Below are 25,801 nucleotides of genomic sequence, written 5' to 3'. Positions count from 1 at the left end.
AGGCACAGAGGCACGTGAAAAAAAGGCTGGTCCAATTCCCTCTCTGAGCCCCACTACATGCTGATGAGATGGACTCAGAGCCCCAGTGCTTAGCATAGGGAGGACCCAAATGCCCTCAAAGATGGGGGGAAAATCTGTTTCAGAGCTTGGGCTTTAGTTGGATTGTAGCCACTTCAGTAAGGCTGTTTCAGGACAATTTTTTTTTTTAATGGAAGAAAGGGAAAATAAAATAGGCTCCTTGAGGGAATAGCAGAAGTGGAAAGGTAGGTCTTGGCACTGTTTGACAGAGTGTGACTCTAAGTGGCAAACCATCAAGATGAGAAAATATTTTCTACTCCTGTGTAGCTTGTGGCATGGTCCATGGCACAGGTTTTGGAGGCACAAATTTCAGTCCTTTTGCTGACCCAGCAGCTGCCTGTGTCAGCCATGGCTCTGCACCCCAGAAGAAGGCAGAGCCTCTCCTGAAGGCGGGACTCTCAAGCGCTTGCAGCAGCCAGGTCTTGGGCTGCTGGATAAGGATTGTCCTGGTAGGGCATGATCCATGCTGGGAAACATCACAGAAGCACCTGACAACCCCAAATCCTCTGGATGTTTGTGCATTACAGCTCTCCTTCCTGCTTACAGTTGGGATGTGGATTTTATGTGCAAGACTCATCTCTCATAAAAAGAGGGAAAGAGCAGCTATTTAGTTCCGCTTTGTACTCTGGTTTTGCAGATTTACTATTTGTTTTATAGGTAGGCAATGACTTTTGTTTTCTCATTGGTGTGGTTATTTCATGACTGAAGAAAGAATAGAGTTGCATATGAAGTACTGGGGAAAGAAGAAGTCACTCATGTCCAAGGCCCTGATGATATAAAATGTACACAGAAAACTCCTCTGTTCACATAAAATACAGAAGGCTTAACAAAAAAGCCTCATGTTTCCCTTTTAAAAATTCAGAATCTCTTAAACCAAGAAAAATGCATCCGTGGGAAGGGAGTGCCAGTAATAACAGGCCTGCTCTCACATCCACTGGAAAAAGAGAAACAAGCAGCAGTTTCCCCTGAGGGAAGAGGGATTCTGGAAGTTAAACAGAAATGTTTATGCTATGAAGAGCTAAAAGACTTCATAGGCACTCTGCTTCCCCCACATATCCTGAGCACCTCAGAGCAATGCATCAGCCCTGGGGCACAGGGAACCAGCCCAGAAAAGAGCTTGCTTTCAGCAGCCCCATCTTCTGCAGGGAGACAGAAGGAGGAAACACCAGAAAAGGGATGGGGCTAAGCGTCAGCAGATCTTGCCCTCCAAAATTCCCACTGGGGACTATTTGCATATTCTTTCTGTGCAGGAGACCACTGTTTTTTTCAATAGGTGAAGCCTTTGCCTGCCCAGGTTGAAAACTACTGTTAAAAGATTTTCTTTGTTAAATTTAAAGCGACTCACATAAAAAAGGAAGCAGTCTGAGTTAGATGTGACTCATCCTTTACACAGTGATCAACCTTCTTGTTTTCATTTCTGCATTTGAATAATTTTGTAAAGCTTGCATTTAAAACCTTTCCATAAAGTGGCTTTTGGCTTGGCACAAAATAAAAATAATTATTTGCTCTATTAACATCTATATTCTGTGAGAACTTGTCTGGCAAAATGTGCCATGTAATCTACACAGGCATTGATCCTAAATTAAAAGACAGCATCAAAATCTGAGTCAACTCTTCCACACATTATTAAGTGTCCATTTTGGTTACACAGTTCATGGTTGTCAATCCAATTTCATACTTGCCTATCCCTTCTTTCTAGTCTTCCTATCCTGTGGCAGAAGACCACATAGATAACCAAAGCACGGCATAACATTTCTTTGTGTCTGCCTTTCACTTGGCTTTCACATGGATTTTGTCCCATGTTTTATGTCAGGAGCACTTTGGTGATTCTATTCAGTTGATGGTCTCTCCTATCTCTCCAATCCCAGCCAAGATGAGTGGCTGAAAATCTTGTACAGAGAAGCTGAACTCCATAGTCCAAAACAAAATTCCTCACTGTTTTCACTAGGTGGAGAATAATCTACAACCAAAGCAAATCTGGTTTCGTGGCTAAGAGGCAAATCTTTCCTCCCCTGCAGCCACAGCACATCTTGACCATGGTGGAAGGACAACAATTTTGCTGCATGCAGTGAGGGAAGGAAGAACAGAAGGCAGTTTCCAAAGGGTGACCTCCCTTCTTCGCTCTACACAGCAAGGCAGAAAGATCCCACAGTGGGAGGAGACCCATGAGGCTGGAGGTTTGCAGCCATAGGAGATCATAGTCAGGTTGTGTTATCTCATCCACTAAAACCAATCCAAAATATCCAAACTGCTGAGTGCCAGAATTTCTGAGATGTTAGCCAGCGCACAAAGGGGATGATGACAAAGGGGATGACTGTCAGGACAAGGTAAGCAGGAGTCCATTCATTGCTTGGCAGTAGGTTGGGATAAATGGGAAGAGTCCTTCCTTAGGAGAAAAACTGGTTTGCTGGATGGTGAAGAAAGAGGTTCTCCTGTAACATAAACGTGTCTAGCACAGACTCAGTGGGGGCCTTTAAGCGTCATGGGACAAGGCTCCCCATGACCTGAGTCAGTTTGGTAATCCCCACACTGCAGATTACCACACAGACATGCACCCAAAGCAGCAGAAAAAATTGGAGATTGCATCCCTCACGAACCACAGGTGCTCCCTGGATCTTCCTGCTGCCCCAGAAAATAATGTCATCATGCCAAACCAGGCAAAGCAGAGGGTATGAGTGTCCTGCATTGCCCAACCTCTGCCCACTCAGCTGATGTCTCTCTGGCCACACTGGTGAAGAAGAGGGGAGAGGGCTGGATGGGCATTTGGGCAGGGGGAGCAGGTTGGCATGTTAGCCCATGGTTACCCAGGGGCAGCTGTGGCCTGGAGTGGTTTCTGATGGGATAGGCTGTCCCTAGGTGTAATCCCAACTGGAGCTCTGATGGGAGATGCTGGCTAAGCAGAGACCATCCCATTCCGCTGAGCAGGAATTAGATGAGAGGCACTCACTGGCCACTGAAAGGCAACAGTGTTGGCTGAATGAAAACTCCTAGGGCAATGGGCTCAGCAGGGTGCTAAGAGTAGCTGGCTGATCTCAGCACCATGTCTCTCACAGTAGCCCATACGCTTCAGGGGATAGAGGGACACCCCATGGGATTACTGTAATTATGTCCTGTGGGGCAAAGGATATATTTCTTACTTCTTCAGGTAGGATCTCATACAGGCCATGAGGTATGAGTTGTACCTGACCAAATTAAAGAAAGGCTGTGATTTGAACTGGGACTATTCTGACAAAACTGGCTGAACTAACTTGACCTACCCATCTGGGGATTCTGGCACTAGAGGAAAGATTATCTCAGTGGCTTCAATTGATGGGAACTAAGAGTTAACACAGAAGGCATGAAAGCTGGAAAAATCCTTTCCTCCTTTCTCTTTCTGCAGTGACTGCCAGAAATCACTAACTTAGTGATTCTCTCCTGAAAGGAAGAGGGGAGGTTTGTCAAGAGCTTCTTTAGTCACTCCCTCTCCATAACTTAATTCTTTCAAAAGTCAGGCAAGTGCTGGGGCTGGGGACAATGGTGCTTGAGCAGGAAAATGCTGCTGGCTTTCTGCTCATGTTGCAGAGTCACGTTTACTCAGCTTGCGTGAGGAGTGATTAAAGCATTTTTTGCATTGGAGATGCTCCTGTGGGCATGTGCTGGGAATGACTCCTGCTCTAATCCAGTAGCTGACATAGCAAAATCTTGCACTCCATTGTTGCAAATCATTAAATCAAAGTCACAATCCATTTGGAGTAACTCATGGAATTTCATTATTAGTTTGCCACTGCTTGCTGAATTGCTTAGATAATCAAAATGCTTGTGAGAACAAGGAAAAAAATCCCGCTCTTGGCCTAGAAGGTGCAAAGAGCAGTGACACACCCCAAGTGAGAAGCAGCAGGACGTGTGGGAGCAGAGAAAGAGAACTTGGGAGGATATGAGCCATGAGACCCCCTGGAGTTCCATGGACCTCATCACAGTTAAACATAATGTTTTCAAGGCAAGCTTTTACATGCTCTCTCATTTCATTGCTACGGTGCAAGGGAGGTAAGGAAGAATGTAATGTGAATTAGTTCTTTTAAATAGCCAGTAAATGAAAAGCCCTTGCCATGTTTTGGAAGGCCAACATCCCTTAAGATAAAGACAATATAGGATCCTTGGCCCAGTTGTCTGGGGAGACATTAGAAGTTTGGGAGAGCCTGCTCCTTTTTCAAGTTGGAAGTCTGGGAGTGGGCAGCAAATTAATGGAGAATATTTCCTTTATTTCATGAGGAAAAATGTGAATTACTGCTGAGGTTTCCATTCTGTACCAGCAGGAAGCCATTTTTCCACTCTGGCTAAAGATATTAAGGAATATTTGGCACATGAGGACAGCATTGATACTGTGCATTTCTACCACATGGGCTTGAGATTGATGCCATTTACTCATTAAGGCTTGTTTCTGCAAACATGTAGGTAGGTAACCCACTTATTCAATGGTCCTTGTGAATGATCTTGTGGATATATGGAAACATCGATGTCAGACCCTCAGCACCCCAGAAGCATCAAGGAAAATGTACACCTGGAGCTCTGAAGATTGACATTAGTTGTGACACTTCCAATAGGAAGGTAAATGACAGCATTTCTCAGACATGATCATTTACAAAGTGAAAATGTCAATGTAACGAATAATACTTGAAGCTATTTTCTCATGACTAATTATACCTCTGAAAGTGAATATGCAGCTGCAGTTACCAAGTGATGGGGAAGTCAAAGGCCCATAAAAACACTTCAAGCACAATCATCCTTTTTGCCAATAGAAACCATGGCCTTCCACAGCTGAAGTGTATAAAAAAGCATAAAGAATATATGAAAGCAGTGACACTATGGAATTATGGAGGTTCTAAACAATCATAGAGAGCAAAACATTTGAAGGAGCCAAGTCATTTGAGAACTTAGCAGCTAATTAATTTTGACTCCTGCGCTGCATTTCTTAAGTTCCCACACTCACTGTGTTTCTAAGGCTAAATCCTGTAGGCCTTTATCAGTTCACATTTAAGGGTTAATTTACAGACCCTCTGTCCAGCAGACCATGGTTCACTGATCTTTGCACAACTGCAAAAAACATTGTAAATGCTTTTCAGAAAAAAAAGGTTGGAGTAGAAAATAAAAGGCAAATCTTGGAGGAAGACCATTTTTTTAGCAGTGAGTCTGGATCCTGCGACAGTGAAGTAGCTGAAGTAGAGGGTTATATATATTTACTCTGCCTGACTGAGCCAGTAAGGCAAATGGACAACTTGTGTGTTTATATAGCTTTGTATTTATATATTCTTTCCCAAATTCATGTCTCTTACTGGCTGTAAAAAAAAGTAGATGTAGATACAAATGGTTAAACTCCTTTGTCCAAATTCTGCTGTTATCTATATTCATTAATTTTCTATGACCTATGCAGAACCCATAACATAGAACCCATAACACACCAACAATACCCTGACCTAGCCTTTGAAATGTGGCCTCCACAAGATGCCCCTCATGAGGCCCCTCTTGCTTCTTGGAAGATGACCTTCTATCAGAAGACACTAACAAATACTTTCCAAATTAGGGCTATTCAACCACTCCTGCCCAGAGACACAGAACATAATTACCAACATGATTTATCTGGACAATTTTCAACTCCTGAACATACTGTAGTGACATTTGCTGATGGTATTCTTAGCATGCATGGGAGGGACAGGGCTTTTTGTTAACATGTATCTCTAAGGTTATGTGCATAGGATACTGACTTTTCAGCTCCCTGTACTAATGTTAACTATGTGTTGGCATGTTAGAAGTTGTCCCGTGTCCTTCAGCACAGCTCTGTAACTTGAAATGCAGATTAAGACAGAGGAAGACAAAAAATTCTTCAGATTTCCAAATGTGGAAAAGAGATCTCAGCTACCTCCCAGTGCATAAACAGTTCTGCCTTTCATGACTGCATCATGATGAGCATCTCACAATGCACACAATTCTGCCCTGCATGCAAACACATCAAAATGGCTCCACATCTGATTTTGTGTTTGTTTCTCAGTTTGAGATAAAACTGCTTGCATAAATAATCTTGCAAAACTTTTGGGGTTTTATTTCTTGTATTTATTAGCACATACTGACACATGATAATTATCATGTGTCAGTATGTGCTAATCACTGTAATGATACCAATTGAAAATTCTGATTAAATTACTTACACAGATCCAACTTCATTTCTGAAGGAAGTGTGCTTGATATCAGTGTTTTCCCAAAGGGCAGAATTATCTGAAGTGCAGGGTGGGGCTGAAAAAGGGAATAACTTGTCAGTCGTTAACATTTCAGAAAAAGATTATATGCTTCACACCAAATAAAGGTAAAAGGACACAAATAGTGTTTAGCCATCTATGCAGCACTGGTTTTGCCATGGGAGTGCTTTGCAATTACAAATGGAAAGGCAGACTGTACATGAGAGAGTCCTCAATTTTTCTTAACATGTGCTCCACACTATGGAAAGCCTGAAGCATTCATATTTTGTATATATGAACTCAGTGAATGCAACCACTATCAGAAAAACGTCTTACCAAACACAGAAGATGGAAGATAACAAGAAGAGTCTGGCACCTAGCTAATTCTGTTTCTAATTTTAATGTTATTTTAATTGCCATCATGGAGAATGGAATGAAGATTCTGAGGCCCAGTCCTGTTCTCATCACATTTTATGGGAGGTTTGGCACCAGCTTTCATGGGAACAGGACTGGGTGTCATGCCTTCATATCCCAGTAATGCGAGATGTATTGCCAGTATCTGTATCATCTGCAGTCTGATGGCCACTGTAAATTAACAAATGTGCAGAAGCTAACAGCAGGAAAGGATCTGCAAAGATTAATTCAAAGGGAATTATCTATAGAGCAGCAGAAATATGGTTGAGTTGAATTAACTAGGGTGCAAAAAAGCTGATTATTCTGCCTAACATACTGGGAGAAACCTAAGAGAACTGCATTCAGTTTTAGGAGACTCTAAGAAAAAGAAATAAACTGAAATGTCACTGAATTTAAAAAAATCCCACCAAAGATTCCATAACACACCAACAAAAAAACAAGCCCCAAAACCCAAATACTGAGCTTCCCTAAAACATCTTCCAAGGTTTTTAGGTATTTGAAATCAATGTAATCTGCCATATGAAACCTCAAAGGGTTTGAAAAAAATGCCCTAGGAATACAGTGACTTTTACATGCATGAAAAAAAGCAGGGAGAGATTAACTCACTGCAAGTGACATGGAAGACCCTCAGCCATGCAGTGCAGGTTTCTGCACTGAAAGAGTGGTCAGGCCCTGGAACAGGCTGCCCAAGGAGGTGGTGGAGTCACCATCCCTGGAAGCACTCAAGAAACAACCAGACATGGCACATAGTGCTATGGTTTAGCTGACAAAGTGGTGCTCAGTCAAAGGTTGGACTGATGACCTTGGAATGATTCTGTGATTCGTTGAGTGAAGGTTCCTTAAAGACTTGAGGGGGAAAGAGATGTCATTGTAGACAATGAGACTCTCTTTTCAAGAAAACATTGACAAACGAGTGAAAAACAGAGAGCCAGAGGAAAGAGGGGAAACACTCTGTATCTGTTCCCAGAATACAGAAGCCAGATGTCAGCAGGCAACTGAATGATGGTGCTTACACTGGAGAGACAAGCACTCCTTCCTGGACCTTCTTCCAAAACATGAGAGTGAAAAATGGGTAAATAAAGACAGTGCAGATGAACAGGAAGTATGCCATGGCCAACAAGGCCTGGAGAATGCAAAGCCAGGAGGGATATCTGCTCACACAAGATGTTGTGCATACTGGACTGACAGCACGGGCAAAGCTGACCTCACCTCTATGCTCTGAACTGAAGTGGTCACAGAGAAGTCTGGACTCATGCTGATCATTAATATAAATTCAGACTTACACCTTGACACAATTACTTTGGAGAACAGTAATTCTCTGCTTGAACAAGTGCGTGCCTGCTCCCAGACTGACATCAGATAGAATGTGGAGCAGAACAGCAGAGAAAAGAGGACAAGATTTAGCTGTATCTCATGTTTCTGCTGAATGGAGACAGTGAAACACAGAAAGATAAATGAAAGAGATCTGGGGAGATTGGGGAATGAAGTAAGGGCCAGAAAGAGGAGAGTCAGCAAGAAACCTGAACCACCATCAGAACATCTTAAGTGAAAACAACAGGCTAAAGAGAAGGAGCAATCAGGGAAGATACCCTTACAGTGAACACAGAAATCTCAAAGCAAGTGAACAGATCTGGGGCAGGGAATGGATTAAAAAGAGCCAAGAGCCTAAAGGATGCCAGATAACATGCAAGGGGGGGGAGGGAGGGGCTTCTGGGTGGTACCTTAAAGGGAGAAAAAAATGGGTACAGGCAAGCAGTGGAAATGAAGGAAAGAAAGAGAGCACCGGACAAGTGCTAATGCCTGTCTAGCATTCCTGGGCAGAAGAGGACACAAAAAAATCCTGCTATAGGAAGGGCAATCTGTTATGCATGAAACAAGTGAAATGCAAAGTCTTCAGGGGAACTCAAGAGCAGCTTCAGAGGAATCAAAGCAGGGACGACTGCTGTGAGACACAGTGGTGAGAACTCCAGGAAGAAAAGTGGAGGTTGTCCCAGGGCTAAAGACAGGAAAAAGCAAAGGAGAATGGAAAGGGGAATTAGAGGGTGAGTTACAGAAGCTCCTTGGGTAGGGGACAGAAAAGGGAAGGTAACAGAGGATGTGGCTAGAGTAGAACAGAGAGCAGGTCCCAGGAAAAGTGCAGGTTGGTATAGGACAAGGGGCTGAGGTAGACAGCACGGATTAGGAGCCATGAGCCGTTCTGGCAGCTGGCAGCAGGAGCTTGCTTATTCAGCAAGTCAGGCGGCAATTAATTAAATCAAGTCAGGCAGCAATCAGTCAGTTAAATCGGGTAACAATGACTCAATTAAGTTGAACCGAGGAACAATGAATTTATTACATCAAACCAGGGAACAATGAACCAATTAAATCAGCTGGAAGCCTCCACAGGTCCATCCAGAGCCTGGGCTAGGTGCCACCGGGGTGGGGGACTTGCTGCAGCTGCCTGCTCCAGGAGGAACATCACCACAGCAACTGAGCATTGCTGCTGACAGCCTTGCTTGTCCCCCTCTGCCCAGAGCGCAGAAGGACACGGCAGTCTACAGCCGGTCTGATGAAATGCTTGCAATAAACCAAAGGGGTGGGGAGATGAAAACTGTCAGCTTCCAAATTAGCAATAGTGTTGCAGAAATTACTGGGCTGCCTCAGGATGAAGAAAGCTCTGCCTTTCAAATCAGGCTGATGCTGGATATCCGGAGCTGTCAGCTTAAGAAATGGAGAGGCTTTGATGGGTGCCTGACAATGGGTTAGTCTATCCTAACTGGCACACAGGAGAGGTACATTTTCCAAGGGCATCCTGGAAGAACATGGCTATGTACTAGAACAGCTGCCCATGCCCATTTTGACATTAAAAAGTGTAAATTATATGGATTGGTGTGAGTCGGGCTGGTCATGTACTGGCAATGTTAAGAACCATTTTCATCCCCTTTTTTTGGTTCCCTATATAATTTGGGATAAAGGGGTTTTGGGGGCTTGGTTTTTTTTGTTCTCTCCTGTTCTTTCTTCTATCTCCACAAGTAGGGGACATCACTAAGACAGCCAAGTTGCCTTAGCAGGAAAGTAGCTGGTGTGTTTCTTTTGGGACTTTTCATGCATATCAGCAAACTGAAAATAAAAAAGGGGAGGTCTCATTGATAAGGACAATCTGAGGTCAAAAAGATGAGGGAGACAGCCATCTGCCCATTATTTAAGAGAAGTGCAATCATAATAATTCTCTCAGGTACCTCTAAGGCCTTTGCAGGTAGAAAAAAACCTACTACTTTTCCAGGCAGCACAAACGCTTGACGTGCTGCGATAGTTAATGAACAGGGATATTGCATGGGCAGCCTTTATCATATCACACATTGTCATTAAAGTAATTATATTGAAAAGGAAATGACTCTTCAGGTGTTTTTCCTGGCTAAATGAGGTCCTGGGATTTGCCCAGGATTTGTCGTGTAGAATGCTGACCAGCAAATTAAACTGAAAACAAAAGCTGAAGAAGAACAGCTTTCTGAGCAGCATACAACAAAGATGGGCTTGGTCCAAGACTTAGTATATTTTATCATTATATGCATCCCTGTTGTCTCCTAATAAATAAATGTGCCACAGGACAGCATGAACTTTGAAACACAGTGGAACAATAGTTTCACACTGAAGGACTGGACATAATCTTCTTTTCCCTGCTCTGAACTGCTAAATAGTCAGAAGGCAAAAAGAGTCTAATTAGAGATGTGAAGGTTTGGAAAGGAAACAGAAATTTTCAAGAAGAAAAACCTCCTGCTTCCAGTCTGCACCACAGTGTTTGAGCAGCCGTCTGCCATGGAAAAATGGGAAAGAAACTTCCTGGGGGTTTTGGTTTTTTCCTCCTCTTTTATCCTTTCTGAATAATATTAAGACTGAGCAGTTGGACTTGTTCTTATACAAATCTTCAGTCTAATGAAATACATAAAAATCAGGTTGAAATTTCAGCCAACAGTTCTAGTAGTTTCAGAATCTAGTTTATTAGTGCTCAGAAGAAAAACTTGACTGATGTCAATATTTCATAAAGCAAAATTTAAATGCTCTACAGGACAGTCAGCGATTGTGATTATGACCTTGACTGTGATGATGACTTTCTAGACAATAACATGCACTATTAAAGAGGCTGATCTTATCCTAAATTTGGGCTTTATATCTAAAGCTACTTTTGGTCAATAGGATGTTGTGACAAATCTATTTTCAAAAAAAATTATTTTCAAACTGCATTATCTTGTGAGACATCTGGTGACACAAAATTTCTGAACTTCATTTTCCTCTTTATTTGTCAGTAATGGGTGGGGTTTATGTTTATCCATTCCCTTCTTATCACTTTTTATCTTAAAATCATGTCAATAAAGAAAATCTGTATTATAGTGCACTGCAGGAGAAGGGGCTGTCATAATTCAAAGTAATCAATTCAGATGTATTTATTTCACAGTTTTATCAAACAGGAATTTTTATATGCTAGCTAAATAATTCATTATATTTTTATATGTTAGCTAAATAAAAGATTCCTCATATGTAAAGGAATAAGTACAATTTAACTCTGTTTACTAAGTGGCATATATTACTAAATATATGCCCTTTTACCCTTATAAATAAAGATGAAACACTGTGATTCAGACTAGGACTTCCAGTCCTTAAATTTCCAGCACTTACACATGTCCCATTCCTTTTTTTTTCTAGTGTCCCTTGAGTCATCATTCATAATCAAAGAGAGTGCTGGTGCTACTGGGTAACAGAAATATCATTCAACAAATGAGAGATGAAAGAATTACCCAGTAGAGGAGAACCTGGTCTATTTCTGCCTGTCACTCATTCACCTGGTGCTCCCCACTGTCTAGGGAATAGACAGTTTGATACTATCTAATTTTGGAAACGCAGAATATCATTTAAGACTTTTCTTTGCTGTCAAACTGGGTGTTTCTGCCTTGGGAGCAACACCGGGTGTTGGCCTCCAACTGTGACACTCCTGGAGGCAGTGCAGTGAAGAGCTGAGATGAGGCAGCTCCGAGAGCTCCACACTGCCCATGACTTACCTGCCTTTAGGCTACTGTGAGACCCATGGGGCCTTGTTTCCACTAGCTTTTCATGGAAAAGACCTTCAAGATTATCGAGTTCAACCTTTGATCAACACCGTGTCAACTGAACTAAGTGCCATGTCCAGCCACTTCTTGAACACTTCCAGGGGTGGTGACCACACCACCACCCTGGGCAGCCTCTTCCAATGTCTGGCCACCTTTGCAGTGAATAAATTCTTCCTGATGCCCAACCTCACTATCTCCTGGTGCAGCTTGAGGCTGTGTCCTCTTCTCCTGTCATTGGTGTCTGGGAGAAGACACCCCGCGTCACAACAACCTCCCTTCAGGCAGTTGTACAGAGCAAAACGCTCTCCTGGGAGCCTCCTGTTCTCCAGGCTAAACACCCCCATCTCCCTCAAGCTACTCCTCATAAGACTTATATTTCTGATTTCTATTTTCACAATATTTCTCTTACTGGGGGAAAAAAAAATCACCAAACCTCTTTTTGGTGGCAAACATAGCCTAGCAAGGACAGCACAAAACTTAAAATCCTCTGCTCCAGCAGACATAACCAATGTTTAAAGTATTTCACACCTTAAAAGGACACATTTCACTTTTTCAAGGTCACTGAATCAAGCTGGAAGGTGACTGGAGAGAGAACAACACATGAGTTCCAGATGTCTCTCCTAAAGCTTTTCTTCTATTAGGAGATGAGCTTTCCCTTTTGCAAAGTGCAGATGCATGACTGGGCCCAGAGGCACCTCCCTTCCTCACACACGCCATACTCATGGACCTTGAACGTCATCTGAACATGATGAACTCCCACAGAAGTCAGCGAGCACAGGTAAATTCAGCCCTCAGATATTTATTGCATGTCTAGCTCAGCATCACATCATACACCTTGGGCCTGGTCCTACAGCTGCTGCAGTGACCCAGTTTCCCTGGGTTCCCCCTGGATGGGGTATGACTAATGAATGGTCCCAGAGCTGATCCAGCTTTGCCCAGTAGGTTGGATTACAAGCCTCCTCAGATCTCTTCCAACCCGAATTTTCCTATGGTCCTAATGTACAGGTTCTATGGATCTAACTGCAACAGTAAGAAAAGGTGGGAGGAAAGATGAGCAGGACAAAGACACGGGGTAATGTTTAAAGCACAGCTGATGATGATTTCTTATCTTTCAAGCATTAGATTGTTTGTGAGAGAAATTCCTACCTCTTCTTCCTGAATGTGAAATAAAAAGTAAGTAACTGATTTTTGCTAAAGATTTCCCCAGGGATTACTTGTATTCTAGAAGGTGGAAAGACAAGGCAGTAGAACTTTGTTGGAAATAATTTATCATAGGGTCCTTATACTCCAAACATGCACAAAAACAAGAGTTTTTCACCTGAAGTCTGAGCAAATGTCCTGTTTGTCCAGTTGTGGTGTACATTTTCTTTGGAAATTTATTTAAGAGGTTTACAAACTATTTACTTAATTTGATGTGCCTGTCTGCAAGACAGGGTACACAGTTTTGGGCAGGGATTTTTGAACCTGAAGTGAGTTGTTTCCTCAGCAACTGTATTCCTTGGAAACAGAAAACTCTCCAAAATAGGTCTTTGCACTGGCAAACACGCACATCTCCGTGAAAGCCTGCGAGTCTGCAGGGCACTGCTCTAGCATTTCAATCGCACTCGGAAAACAAACCTCAAAACGCCAGAAACGACTGGCTCTTCCCTCTGTGTTGGGCCAGTAGCTCTTTTAATGATTTCCAGGAGAAAAGACCCAGCTTTTTTGTGTCCCAAGGCCCTTCTGACTACCTGGACTCCTCAGGATGGAAACACGACCCTGTTATCTTAAACAGATACGCGTTTCCCCTGAAAACCTCCCAAGTATCTGCTGTTACCTTGATCTCCCTTCCCCTCGGGGTCTCCCCCTGCCACCCCAGACCAGCCCTTCCGCAGCAGGAAGCGGCCCTGGGGCGGACACAAGCCCTTCCCACCCCTTATTTTGGCTCTTAGCTCCTCACCTTGGAAGCGCCGCTGGGCGCAGCCCCCTCAGCGGGGCACAGCGGCGGGGATGGGCCCCGGGCCCCGCCCCGGCTTCCCCCCGCTGCCGCCTCCGCGGCCGGTCGGCCGGAGGAGCGGGACGCGGGCGGGGCGGGCGAGGGGCGGGCTAACAGCGGCGGCAGGTGAGCGGGGAGGGACCTTAAAGCTCCGGGGCGGCAAGGCCGGGGCCGCCCGCTCCACAGCCACCGGCGGAGCCACGTTGATCGGCGCAGCTCGGCCGCGGCGCCGGGAGCTCCCGGCGGGGTGAGCGCCCCTCAGCAGCGGGGCCGCTGAGGCAGGTGAGGGGAAGGACGGAAGGGGCGCGGCGGGGCAGCTCCAGCGGGCAGCTGAGGCCGCACTTGTTGCGGGGCCGGGGCCGCGGCGGCGCCGCTGGGAGCTCCGGTGGCGCTGCCCGCCGGGGAGGGAGCGGGGCCGGGCGCGGAGCCGCCGTGTGCGCTGCCCACCCTGCCCCGGCAGGATTCACCCTGCCCCGGCAGGATTTCCCCTGCTCGGCATGGGCGCTCTCCGCTTCCCGTCCCCAGCCTGAGCGTGACGGGGAGTGCTCGAAGCCCGCGAGCAGTTTTGGCGGGGCGTGCTCCTGTCTCTGATGGTTACGCGTTTAACTTAGGGCGAAATCTTTATTCACCTCCCAGCAGCTCTGTGTGAGCGCGTTATGTGAAGTGCGTCCGACCAGCTGCGACACCAAGCAAAATCAAGGTTCCTGCAATTACAGGTAATTTGCGACACGCCTACAGATGTTAAGAGAGCTGCGGGAAGGTAAACAGCTTGCATCAGTAAAACTGACAGGTCCTGTGAGTGTCTGATCGCACCCTGGAAACATTCCTTAGAATTACAGGGGGAGTAGGAAATGAGGTGTGAGTCAGAAATAAATGTATTTCTGAGTATCGGGGCTGGATAAGATCGCACAAAGAATGAGTACTTACAGCTTTAAATAAAACCCGAAGGACGGGCTGGAGTAAGGGCAGGAGTGCTTGCTTAGTGCCTGGCACTAGCTGGGAGCTGGGCATGTTTTGGGCATGACCGGCTTTTCCGTCATCGGGCTTTCCTAGATTGGGTGTTACTTTCACAGTCTCTCACGTTGAAGAATCTCTCCCCTGTTCTCAACAGAGGAAATTATTTCCTTGTCTTGTATCCCATTAGTTCTCACCATGTAGCCTGAAAATATTCTGAAGACGACAGAGGGTTGCAGGAAGGAAGTGGCCTTTTGTTTTAAGAATGCTCTTTTAAATCCAGGTTTTATAGCTTTCATGATCAATGGCTGCATCCTGTATGAAATACTGAGGGTTTGGGTCCAGATTTGGTTTGGGATCACCACCAATGTATGTGTGTACACTGAGTCAAAAGCAGAATTAAATATATTTTCATCCTTAATGTTTTTTAAAGGAGTTATGTAATTCTTAACGTTTCTTGGCCGCCACTGCTTAGCCTGGAAACCCTGCTTGCCAGATGCATCCTTTGAGGAGCCCCAGAGAAAAGACAGTAGGCAGGAGGATGTGTGTGTGTGATTGGGCTTGACCTGCCTTAAAGAGCAAGGCAATGGTGAGACAAGCCTCAGCCTGGAAGAAGGTGGTATCTCCGTGTCATCTAGGCATTGTAATGTAAGTTTACCAGGCAGGCTTTTCAGCTCATTTCCAGAGCTATGAGGTTACATCCGTACTGCATGTGTTGGTGTTTGTAGGAGACTTCAGACAATTCCCAGAACTGTCAGTCTCATAATTGTAGGATTATGTATGTATATGTAGGATTACATATCTCGGAACTTAAAAATGGGACTGTGAAACCCCACGAATTAGCATACTTCTCTGGAGAAATTGATTCTGTCCTGACAGGACCAGTTCTCTCAATGTGCTGAAGCTAGGCCTCTGAGAGTGTTGCTGTTTTGCATCTCTTGGTGTGCAATCCAGGTAGATTATTTGGGCAGCCTCGTTTATTTTGTGCAAAAAAAGTAATTGTACATTGAAAAATGTCTAGCAGGCTGTCTTAGTAGCTGGAAAAATAACAGCACTTTGAGTTATATGTGCAAGTTTGTCACAATCACTGCATAACCTCCATGGGTACTTGGGAGCAAAGAAGATGCTCTTACAAGTTGATTATTGTGAACGCTTCCAGGTAAATCAGTGGTCCCACACACTTTGTGAAATAGGAACATGGGTTTAAGCTGTTTTTTTCTTTTGATGTTTTCCCTTGTTCTCTTCCTTGCTGATTTTAATTGTCACTTAATGATGACTGATGAAGTATCTGGAAGGAAAACTGTGACTCTTACCTGGCTAAATACCAGTTTGTGTAAGGAAAAGCTTGAAGTGATGATATATGGGGTGAGATAACACATCCTCTGTTAGTTGATAAAAGAATGTTGAAACTAATTCTATTCCTTATCATACACCTGCATTTCTTCCTGTGATAGAGTTTTAAAAAAGAAAGAGTTACTTTGTACTTTACTCTTGATGAATGAAATAACAAAATACATGCTCAAGGAAAGCTGCAGTGCACTGTAAAATGTTAGTGTTTATAAGTTTAAGTTGTGTGTGAAAGAAGACAGAGGCTTGTTAATTTTAGAGGAAAGGAGAGACTTGTAGAGGGAATGTAGACATCTGGCTAGGTGTAGGGGGATGGAAATAGGAATTAGGTAACAGGCTGAAAAGAAAAAGTAACATTGAAAAGTTATTTTGATGACCAGAAGTGGGGTGCGGTATCTCTAAAGCTTTCTTTAAGATATATAGGAAATAGGACACTTGTATCAGTGGAGACCTAGTCCTCGGGAATTCAGCTTTCTTCCAAAGTAAGAAGCTTTAAGCACACTTTGAAGGAAAGGTTTACAGGGGAAAATGGCTGAGACAGGCTAAACTCCAGTAGGACTTGTGCTGTCTTGTTATGCCTTCAAGTGTGACCTCTGATTTTCTGGTTTGCACGAGTGGAATGAATTTTTTGCAGAGATGTTCTGGAGGATTGCAATCTCCAGTTCCACTTGCAGGCTGGTGAAATAGGTATGAGTTTCCAAGTATCCTTGAAAAATGACTTAAAACTTATGTGAGGACATGAATATGGGACAGTCATAAGGGTGACATTGTGGGCAGAAACTGAACCCTTAAATGCTCTTGATATTTAAGTAGCATAATTTTTTAATAACATTTAACTGCATACAAATTGGGTCCTAATCTGTTGGGTTTCTCTGGATTTCTTGCTGGGTTTAATTAGAGCAAAGAATGCCTCCTGTTTTCCTAAACTTGAGTAGAAGGAAAGAACAATGCTTGCAGTGTTCAGACCTGCAACTGTCAGAGGTTTCCTGTTCCTGGTTAGTCTTTGCCTGTTCTTGTGTCAAATCAGATATACTGTAATCCCTCTATTGTGGCTCTTCTCCTCTCCAGTTTCCACTCTGATCTGGAGATAGGTGTTCAGAACAAAGTTTAAGAGCTACTAGAGAGAATTGCACAGGCTTTTGTGATTGTTAGGCTGCTCCTTTGATCCCTTTCAGCTTTTTAGGAAAGCGTTGTTGATATTCTAGTCTTCCAGCTGCATACTCCTTGAAGTTTTTAATATACTGCTGTAAAATTAAAATAGCTGGAAGGCTACCTATTAAAGGATTTTAGTTTCCAAGATCTAAATTCAAAGCTTTGTCTTCTTGCATTTTGAACTCTGTATTAAAGCTATAACAATGTAGGGAGCTCCATTCTTTTTCAGATGTCAGAAATATCCTGGATGATTGAATTCAAGCTTGGTGCTTCCAGCTTTGAACTGTTACTTATCTGTCTTGGTCCTTTGAGCCTGTGAAGCTTGTAATTGCAGTGGAGCATTTCAGGAGGACAGCCCTTGTGAGATGGTGAGATTTTTGTTATCTCTAGTTTAATGTCTGGGAAACTGAGGCGTGGGGCAGACTGAAATTAGGTAGGAAGTCTGAGCAAGTTAGCAAGTGATTGCTGTAGCCTGTGTACCCACCTTTCTTGGTGAAATGAAAGGATGCTGTCTTTTGGAAGATGTTAATCTGTATTTATTAGAAGCTTTCTTGCTTCAGCCTTGACAGTGCTGCTGTTCTGGTAGTACAGCACCAAAACTAGCTCAGCAATAGGAATAACAAAATCTACACACTGGCAATTAAGTGCTTGCTGTAAACTAGATGCCAGGTTGGCAGGGTGGAGGCATGCTGGTGCAAAACTGCTGAAACCCAGACTAGTGTGTGCTTCAAACCTGAGTAATGACACAGCATTATGCAGCTCTAGGACACCTTGGTGCTGGTTATCACCTCCCCCTGTGAGCCCCTGCTCCAGTGCGGCTGTTGAGATCAACACCTGAAGGGAAGGTTGTCTCAGCAGCACGTTTGAATGCATGTTGGACCTCAACATGCAGCAGTACTTCTTGTGCAAAGTTGGGTCATAAAATAATTTTTGTAATGATTTTACATCTGTTAGTTTAGATGTTCTGAAGTTTTTCTGTGGCAACAGTTCTGCATTAAACTGCTTCTCTTGGGAATGTGAGTTCGCCTTTGTCCCCAGCTGGGGGGTAAGCAGGGATACTTGAGACCAGTTCTTTTTGGCTTAAAGATTATCTTGGTTAACACATTCCTACCTGGGATAAAGTAACTTTTCTTGGCAGTCTGCTGATCTTTTATCAGTGTCTGGAGGCCGTGCTGAAAGTGGTGGAAAGTCACCCCAAACTGGTAACTTCTGGTACACTGTACACTAAAATTTTGATGGAAGTGGAGTCATTGTGAATACCCTCTACATTTCTGTGTAATTCCAGTACAGTAAATAAATTGATATCCAAACTGAAGATGAGAAGGGTATAATCATAGTCTGAATTTGTGCATAAATTAGGGGTCTGTGGACCTCTTCTTGAATAGGACTCCTAGAAGTTCCTGTAGCATAAGCAGATACTGTAATATGTGCTTGTGACTACTTTTTTTTCTTGCTCGATAATATTCTATAGCACAAGCACCATATATGCATGTGATAGAGAAACATCTTCTGTTGCTTTTACACCTTCACTGTAGTCCAGCTGTGGATTTAGCCACTGAGTAATGAATTTCCAGTATAACAGTCTTTAACAAAGAAAAATGGTGCCTGTTAACAAGCCAGCTGTACTCGTAAACAGGGGAGCTCGGTGATGACTGTCCTCGGTGTTGTGAATTGCAGGGATTTTCACTGGGTGTGTGCACCGTGCTGTGATTGCAGTTTAATGGAGGCTTACAGGAGCTGGCTTTAAAGTAGAAGGCAGTATAGCCATGGCAGCACAGAGCTCCAAATACTGCCCATGAGCTGTAGAACTACAGAAGGCATTAAGCTGTAGTTCTTCTCTTTCTGCTGTTTAGCTTACTGGGGTGGGGGGAAAAAACCCACAAATCAAAACCAAAAAAACCAAACCCCAAATGAAACACCTGCTTATGTGGCTATGTTGTGTGATCATACAGAACTGGTTCCTTTGTAACTTAACTTTTCAGTCAAGCATGGTGATCTTTTATGATTGTTTTAAACTGTTAACTGTAACAACCATATCCCACTGTGGTCCTCTAATTGTTGAATGAAACAGAAGGTGCTGCTGGTGGTAGAACAGATATCTATGTGGAGACTTGGAAAAGTTTATTTTCATGCCCAGGTGCAATTTTTGTGAAGGAGAATTTAACATTTAATGGACTCCCCTGTTAGGAATTATTCTAAGTGCTTCATTACTCAACCTTGCTAATTTCAGCTGTCTTCTGTTCTTCCCAGTTTCTTCCTTTATAACCAATCCCTATCCTCATTCCTACTTTCTGTTTTTTCCCCAAAGTTCACCTAAGCTTTCTTGTCTTTAATGTACCAGCAAACTAGGTAAGTCCTTGGCTGTCTACATACTATTCTTTCTGTAAGTATTTGGCAGGATTTGCTCATATATAAATAGAATAGTATCTGGACTGGCCCTATTAAAATAGGACTTACCAACCCATTAAAGGGATGTCATTTTCCTGTTTTTTTTCTCCTTTGGTCTGCAAGACAGTTAATATTTTACTTGCTGGTGAAAAAGAAAGCAAGTATTTGAAAGATAATCAAGCCTATGATCAAGGTTCTAGCTTTTGAGTGAGTAAAAAGTAAATGAGCCATCACATCAGTACAGGTAGCCCTGATGAGATGTTTAGCTGGCATGATCTGCACTAGTGGCTTCAGTAGTGTGAAGGGCCATACTTGGCTAACTTAAATTCTGCTTGGATCACTGTGTCTGTTTGTTGGAGAGGGGAGAGCACTTTGGCAGTGTCTGAATTGCCTTTACTGGATCCTCTTAAGTTGCATTGAGGGGAACTGCTTAAAGCCAGCTAGCAGGAAACACTGTGGCCAAAGTATTTGGATGTCATTCAGGCTGCCTGGATATGGCACTACAATCTTTCAGGGAGAAGATAGTGAGACTTCACTGGTATCTGGTCAGTGCCTGTAGCACTCTGTAGTAGTCCACCAGTCATATGACTGTCCACCAATGTCAAAACAAGCCTGAGAGGCTGTGAGCAAGAAGGGGCAAAGGTTGGTCACTTGCTCAGCAAGCAGTGGGAAGAACCAGTGGATGGTGGCAGGAGGAGCTGGAGAGACAGCTGGAAGATTTGGTAAGGTGTGTGGGAAGGGTGAAGGGAGGAGTGTTTGGGCAGATAGGAAAGACAGAGGCTTTTTTGGAAAGAAGAGGAGATGTAACCAGGAGACTCTGGACAAAAGACTGCCTCTTCAAAGTGTGATGGCTCTTTTTCTTCTTTCTTGATCCAGATACAGACATGTCTTTGCTAGAATTGAAGCACAGATTTTTGGCTTAACAAGCACAATGTACTCTCAGAGAATATGGAGCAAGTCAGATGAAGAGGAGTGCTGCCAATGCCTCTTTCCCACTAACTGCTCATTCTTACCCATGCTTTGCAATTTGCAGCCTGGGGTTTTTGTTGTTGTTGGTTTTTTGGGGGTTTTTTTTTTGGTTTTGAGGTTTTTTTTTGTTTGTTTTGGTTGGGTGTTTTTTTTAATGTAGCTGTCCTTTTCAGATGATCTGTGGGTCTGTACTGTTAAGCAGATTGATGAAATGGATTAGGTTTAAAAAAACCAAACCAACCAAAACATACTAGTCCTGGGAAGAACTTATGGACAAGTTGCCTGCTTTATAATGCACCTCCACAAAGTCACCGGAGATGAGCTGTAGTGTGACCTTAGCAGAAAACAGAACTAGGGGAGTTTCTTGAGCTAACTACACACTGGGGAACTTATACTTTGAATCTCCTTCTGCACAGGAGGAGGAAACAAATCCCTGTTAAGTTATAACAAAATGGCAGCACTGCTGGTGTGCAGCGAGATGTGAAGCTAAGAAACAGGGCTTATGAGGAGCAGAACATAGGTTTCACTTCACAGCCTTTTCACTCTAAAGATGGTTGACAGTCAAGGAGAAGAAGATGGAATGACTGAGAAGAAAGTAAGGACTGTGATGGCGTTACAGGATAGGTGGATAATGTGTGTAATAACACTGTTTGCCTGGTGCCAGTCTTCTACAGGATTTATTTTCAAATGTTCATAAGTATTTCTAATCATAGTACTTAGTTGTGGTGTCATTTTATAAGTACTGTAATTGCCATATGTGTGTAATAGTAGCAAAGAACACTAAAAATTGTAACTGTCCCTCTGTTTAACAATGCATTAATTACAAAGGAAAATTCTGAAAGAATTTTCATCAATCAGATGACAGAAAAGGGGTGGAACAGTTAAAAATCTAGCTGATATGCTTAGTAAGGATCTCTAGTATTAAGGGTCTTTCCTGTGTCTTCATAGGGCTAACCCTAGAGACTGTCTGTAACTGTTTGCTAATTAAAAAATAATCTTTCTTCTTGGAAAAAATAACCTAGTAGCATAGCAAGGTAAATCTGTTTCTGTGTGGTTTCAGTCACATAAAGAGGAAATAGCCCATATAGATTGTGCATCCTGAAGGAGGCTCAGGAAAAGTTCTCTCCAATCTGGAGATCTTGGATCTCCCCCTTGGTTTTCACCTCCTGGAGTATAGCCCCACACAGTCAACCAGCAGGATCTGGTTTATGGAACTAGTGAAGGGAGATTACATTTAAATCCCAGTAACTCAAGGAAAAGATACCGTTGTGTTGCGTAACAATTAAGTGTCCTCATTTTCTCTGAGCTGTTGTGTACTTTGATTGAGAGTCAATGCATGTGGCCTACTGATTATATGTATGTCGCTGTAAACCAGGAAGGTTTTTGACATTACTCAGAATGGGAGTCTGACGTGGAAGACAACTACAAAATAGTGTCATCATGTTCTTCCTCATGTGGTGTGATCCAGCTCAGAGTCAGGAAAATCCTGTGATTGATATGATGACCTTTTTGCCAGTAGCTGCTCTTTAAAGTAACTTTGAAAAGATGATTTTGCTTATTGGTGCCTTGTGCTGTAAATGCCAAGGAAATATGTGCTCTGAGATAGAAACAAGTTAACGAAGTTGTGAAACAAAAACCTTCATGAGCAATTTCAGAATCGGGAGATCTGTAAGCGCTCTTACAGGGTCCTGGCTGATAGTCAAAAGTGCCAGTTTCTTGAATACACAGTAGTTTGCAAACTAATTTTCTGTAAATCCATCTGAAGTGGAGGAGTGTGGGGAGATGGGCTGGAATGCCTCTGAATGCTCTCTGTGAAAAGCTGTTTGTGGAAGCTGCAAAAACTCAGATAATTGTGGTGTTCCTGAGGAGACCAAAAGATGAAATCCTTAATTCATTACAGTCATAGTACTTTGAAACTCACCTACTGGAAACTATTGAAAAAGTTGAAAAAAAACTGAGCTACTGCTGGCCTGTCTGAACTCCTCAAATGTTGACTATAGCACACTCCCAGCCTCTGAAATATCTCCCCTAATTTAGGACTAATGAAGTCTGTGTTATGAGAGGAAGAAAACTCCAACCTGACATGCATTCACAAGGGAGGAGTCCTTATCCACTTACCCTAGGCCCTTTTTGTAGTTAGTGCAAAGAAAAGTGATTTTGGTATGAATTTTTAGCATTGATTTTTAAAAGTCCAGCTTGAGATGGGTAATGACCAGGATTTACCTTCATTGCTTCAAGCTGGTGTGGGGTTTGCTTTGACTAAGAATGCTGTCACACTCTTTAAACTGGTGAATGCAGGTTATCTAGACCTTCTCATGGAAGGTGCAGAGCATCCACAGTAGTTGCTCAAGGCCTGTCTTTATTGCAGGCATATACTTAAATCATTATTTACACTCTAAAGATAAGGATAAACTAATTGGCTTTGATTTGTATTGGAATTCTGTCTGTCTAACATGTTACTTTTTTTAACATAACATCTACCTTACTTTTGGCTGATATCTTCTATCATTTTGTTACTGTTTTCAAGCTATTAGAAGTTGTATATTTTCATTGAAGGCTGTGTTCATCATTTTCCCATCTGTCTTTCTTACTTAACGTGGCATTGGCAAATACACCTAGGAGTCAAATGAATGTGGTGCCATGTGTGTAATCCAGTATGAAATACTACCTGCTGATATGTGATTAGGTTATCATGTGTGACTAGTTGTAGGTAAGCCCACTGCGTCAACAAAGCGTTACCACAGCCGGTGAATGTGCTGCAATTATGATATTGCCTTTATTTTAAACCACATGCTTGCTGGTATTCGTTTCCTGTCTTGATTAATCTTAGTTTTATTTATTTGTCTTGTCTTAGGTCAGAGGATTGAAACAAGACAATGGATTGGGGAGCTCTGCATACCATTTTGGGAGGTGTAAATAAGCACTCCACCAGTATCGGGAAGATCTGGCTCACAGTCCTCTTCATCTTCCGTATCATGATCCTGGTTGTGGCTGCAGAGAGAGTCTGGGGAGATGAACAAGATGACTTTGTCTGCAACACGCTTCAGCCTGGCTGCAGAAATGTTTGCTATGATCACTTTTTCCCCATCTCTCACATCAGACTCTGGGCCCTGCAGCTGATCTTTGTCTCCACACCTGCGCTGCTGGTGGCCATGCACGTGGCTTACAGGAGGCATGAGAAGAAAAGGCAGTTCAGAAAAGGAGACCAGAAATGTGAATTCAAGGACATTGAAGAAATTAGGAAACAGAGGTTTCGTATTGAGGGCTCCTTGTGGTGGACGTACACCGGCAGCATCTTTTTCAGACTGGTCTTTGAAGCCGTCTTCATGTACGCGTTTTATTTCATGTACGATGGGTTCCGAATGCCCCGCTTAATGAAGTGTAATGCCTGGCCCTGCCCCAACACTGTAGACTGCTTTGTTTCCCGACCTACTGAAAAGACCGTGTTCACTATTTTCATGATTGCTGTGTCCAGCATTTGCATTCTTTTAAATGTGGCTGAATTATGTTACTTACTGGCAAAGTTTTTCCTCAGAAGGTCTAAAAACGCTGGAAATTCAAAACAGCAGCCCAACAATGAGAATAAGGAAGAAACCAAACAAAATGAAATGAACGAGTTAATATCTGATAGCTGCCAGAACACAGTTATAGGGTTTACAAGTAGCTAAGGTGATGCCAGTGCTGAGGTTCACTCTTTTTGGAGTGAATGTTTTATTTAAAGGCTGCAAATGAAATTTGTTGTATGAAACAAGGTTGGTTGAGGCTTTGATGCGTAGTGTCAGATGTCGAGTAGGTACACGTCTGGGAAAAGTCAGGGCAGCCTAAACATGTGAAAATTGCGTGAGGGCTAAATAGGAAGATACACTTTCCTGTGAGTACCCTTACAAGCTGACTATGACAAGTGGGAAGCCCACTGCTACCTTCATGCTGACACAGCTCCTGAAAGCTCAATGCAACAGCAATAAGAACAAAACTCTTTCCAAGCTAGGTATTCTAGTATTACAAGATGTTTTGTAATAGGGGTAGTTTTTACTTGTGAACTGATGATTAAAATATTTTTCTAAAATCTAAGATTCCATGTTACTTAAGGTGTTATAGTACACAACTGACTGTGTTTTATTTCTTAACCAGGCATATGCAGATGAACCTTGTAATACCATATTCATAGGGAGGAGACAGCAATAGGCTATATGCACTTTCACAACTTTGCCAGTGCTGCTTGAGTCTGGGCAGGTAGCTTGAGATGCTTGCATACACACTGCTGGCTGTAGGGGAATTGTATGAAAGCCCACCAGTGTGTACAATTGAGGTACCTAGATTCTCAGTGCAAACTCCTGCCTGAAAACAGCACAAGAATATAGTTACAGCCTATGTAGACTTGTTTAAACAGCTAGCAGACCTGGTAATTGTACCAATCTCTTAATTGCATACTGTCAGTTTTATAGCAACTTACATAAGTTTATGTAGATGGTTTTTTCTCTAATGTATTAGCTGTTTCTTTATACTGTATCACATCATGGAACTTTTTTGGTTTTGATTTGTTTGCTTTTTTGTAGTAGACTGATGGTGCTGTTATGAGACTAGAGTCTGTCTGGTTTCAAGGACATGGAAAAGTATTCCTGGAAATGAAGCGAGTCTTCTGAATAAAAGGCAAACACTTTAACCTTTCTTAGTGAAGTGAGAGTCTATGTGTGAATGCTAGGCAATATTTTAAGTAGGAATTCAAAAAAAACTTTTTCAAGTAGAGACTCTACATCCAAAGTGCACATAACCCCTAGGCACCTCTCGTTCTCATCCAGGGCACTGATGCCCTAATTCTGTTGTCCATACTCTAATGGAGATACACAGGAAACTCTGAGTGCATGGCAGTATGTGGCTGTGGGAGAGGTGTGCTTGTGAAAGCAGGGGAACCTGAAAGTCAGAGGTGGGTGCAATGCAAAACAGCTGTATTGTCTTGTGTGCTTCCTGTTTTGGGCCACTTACCACCATGGATACACTGACCTTGGTAGAACTAAGTTTTGGGGTTGGTATGTTTGTTGTCATTTTACAAATGGATTGGCCTCACTATTTTTCTATAATGGAACTACTCTTCCAAGGTGGAGAACCAAGAGCAGGTGTCCTTAGGAGCAGATATTGCAGTGTCCCCTTTTCCTCATGTTGTTGTATCACACTTCTTACAGTGCTAACACAGCTCCTGTGTGCATCCTGAAGGAGGGCCCAGGTATCCATGCTGTAAG

General features: G+C 43.0%; 1 protein-coding gene and 1 long non-coding RNA gene across 9 annotated transcripts in view; one reads left to right on the top strand and one right to left on the bottom strand.

Annotated features, from left to right (window-relative positions):
* The window catches only part of LOC134414435 (uncharacterized), a 40,791-nt gene extending 26,993 nt beyond the window's left edge, over nucleotides 1–13,798 (bottom strand). For both annotated transcript variants that reach the window (XR_010026734.1, XR_010026733.1), the window contains exons 1-2: nucleotides 13,719–13,798; nucleotides 6,258–6,342 (exon numbers count right to left, since the gene is read on the bottom strand). This is a non-coding gene — a long non-coding RNA (uncharacterized LOC134414435). The remainder of the gene's footprint in view (nucleotides 1–6,257; nucleotides 6,343–13,718) is intronic.
* Nucleotides 13,799–13,969: 171 nt separating this feature from the next.
* Nucleotides 13,970–25,232, top strand: LOC134414433 (gap junction beta-6 protein). Of its 7 annotated transcripts, none has more exons than XM_063149008.1 (3): nucleotides 13,970–14,036; nucleotides 14,391–14,470; nucleotides 23,419–25,232. In XM_063149008.1, exon 3 carries the CDS (start codon nucleotides 23,441–23,443, stop codon nucleotides 24,230–24,232), a length of 792 nt encoding a protein of 263 aa, XP_063005078.1. In that variant the 5' UTR covers nucleotides 13,970–14,036; nucleotides 14,391–14,470; nucleotides 23,419–23,440; the 3' UTR covers nucleotides 24,233–25,232. The 7 variants fall into 7 exon arrangements, with proteins under 7 accessions (XP_063005078.1, XP_063005079.1, XP_063005077.1 ...); XM_063149009.1 differs by having other exon boundaries at nucleotides 13,974–14,036; nucleotides 14,394–14,470; XM_063149007.1 differs by lacking the exon at nucleotides 13,970–14,036 and having other exon boundaries at nucleotides 14,309–14,470.
* Nucleotides 25,233–25,801: the final 569 nt, after the last annotated feature.

The sequence above is a fragment of the Melospiza melodia genome, chromosome 2 (genome assembly GCF_035770615.1).
Source record: "Melospiza melodia melodia isolate bMelMel2 chromosome 2, bMelMel2.pri, whole genome shotgun sequence".
NCBI lineage: Eukaryota > Metazoa > Chordata > Aves > Passeriformes > Passerellidae > Melospiza > Melospiza melodia.
Note: the sequence above shows the minus strand (reverse complement) of the source record. Positions and strands in the feature narration are given on the sequence as shown.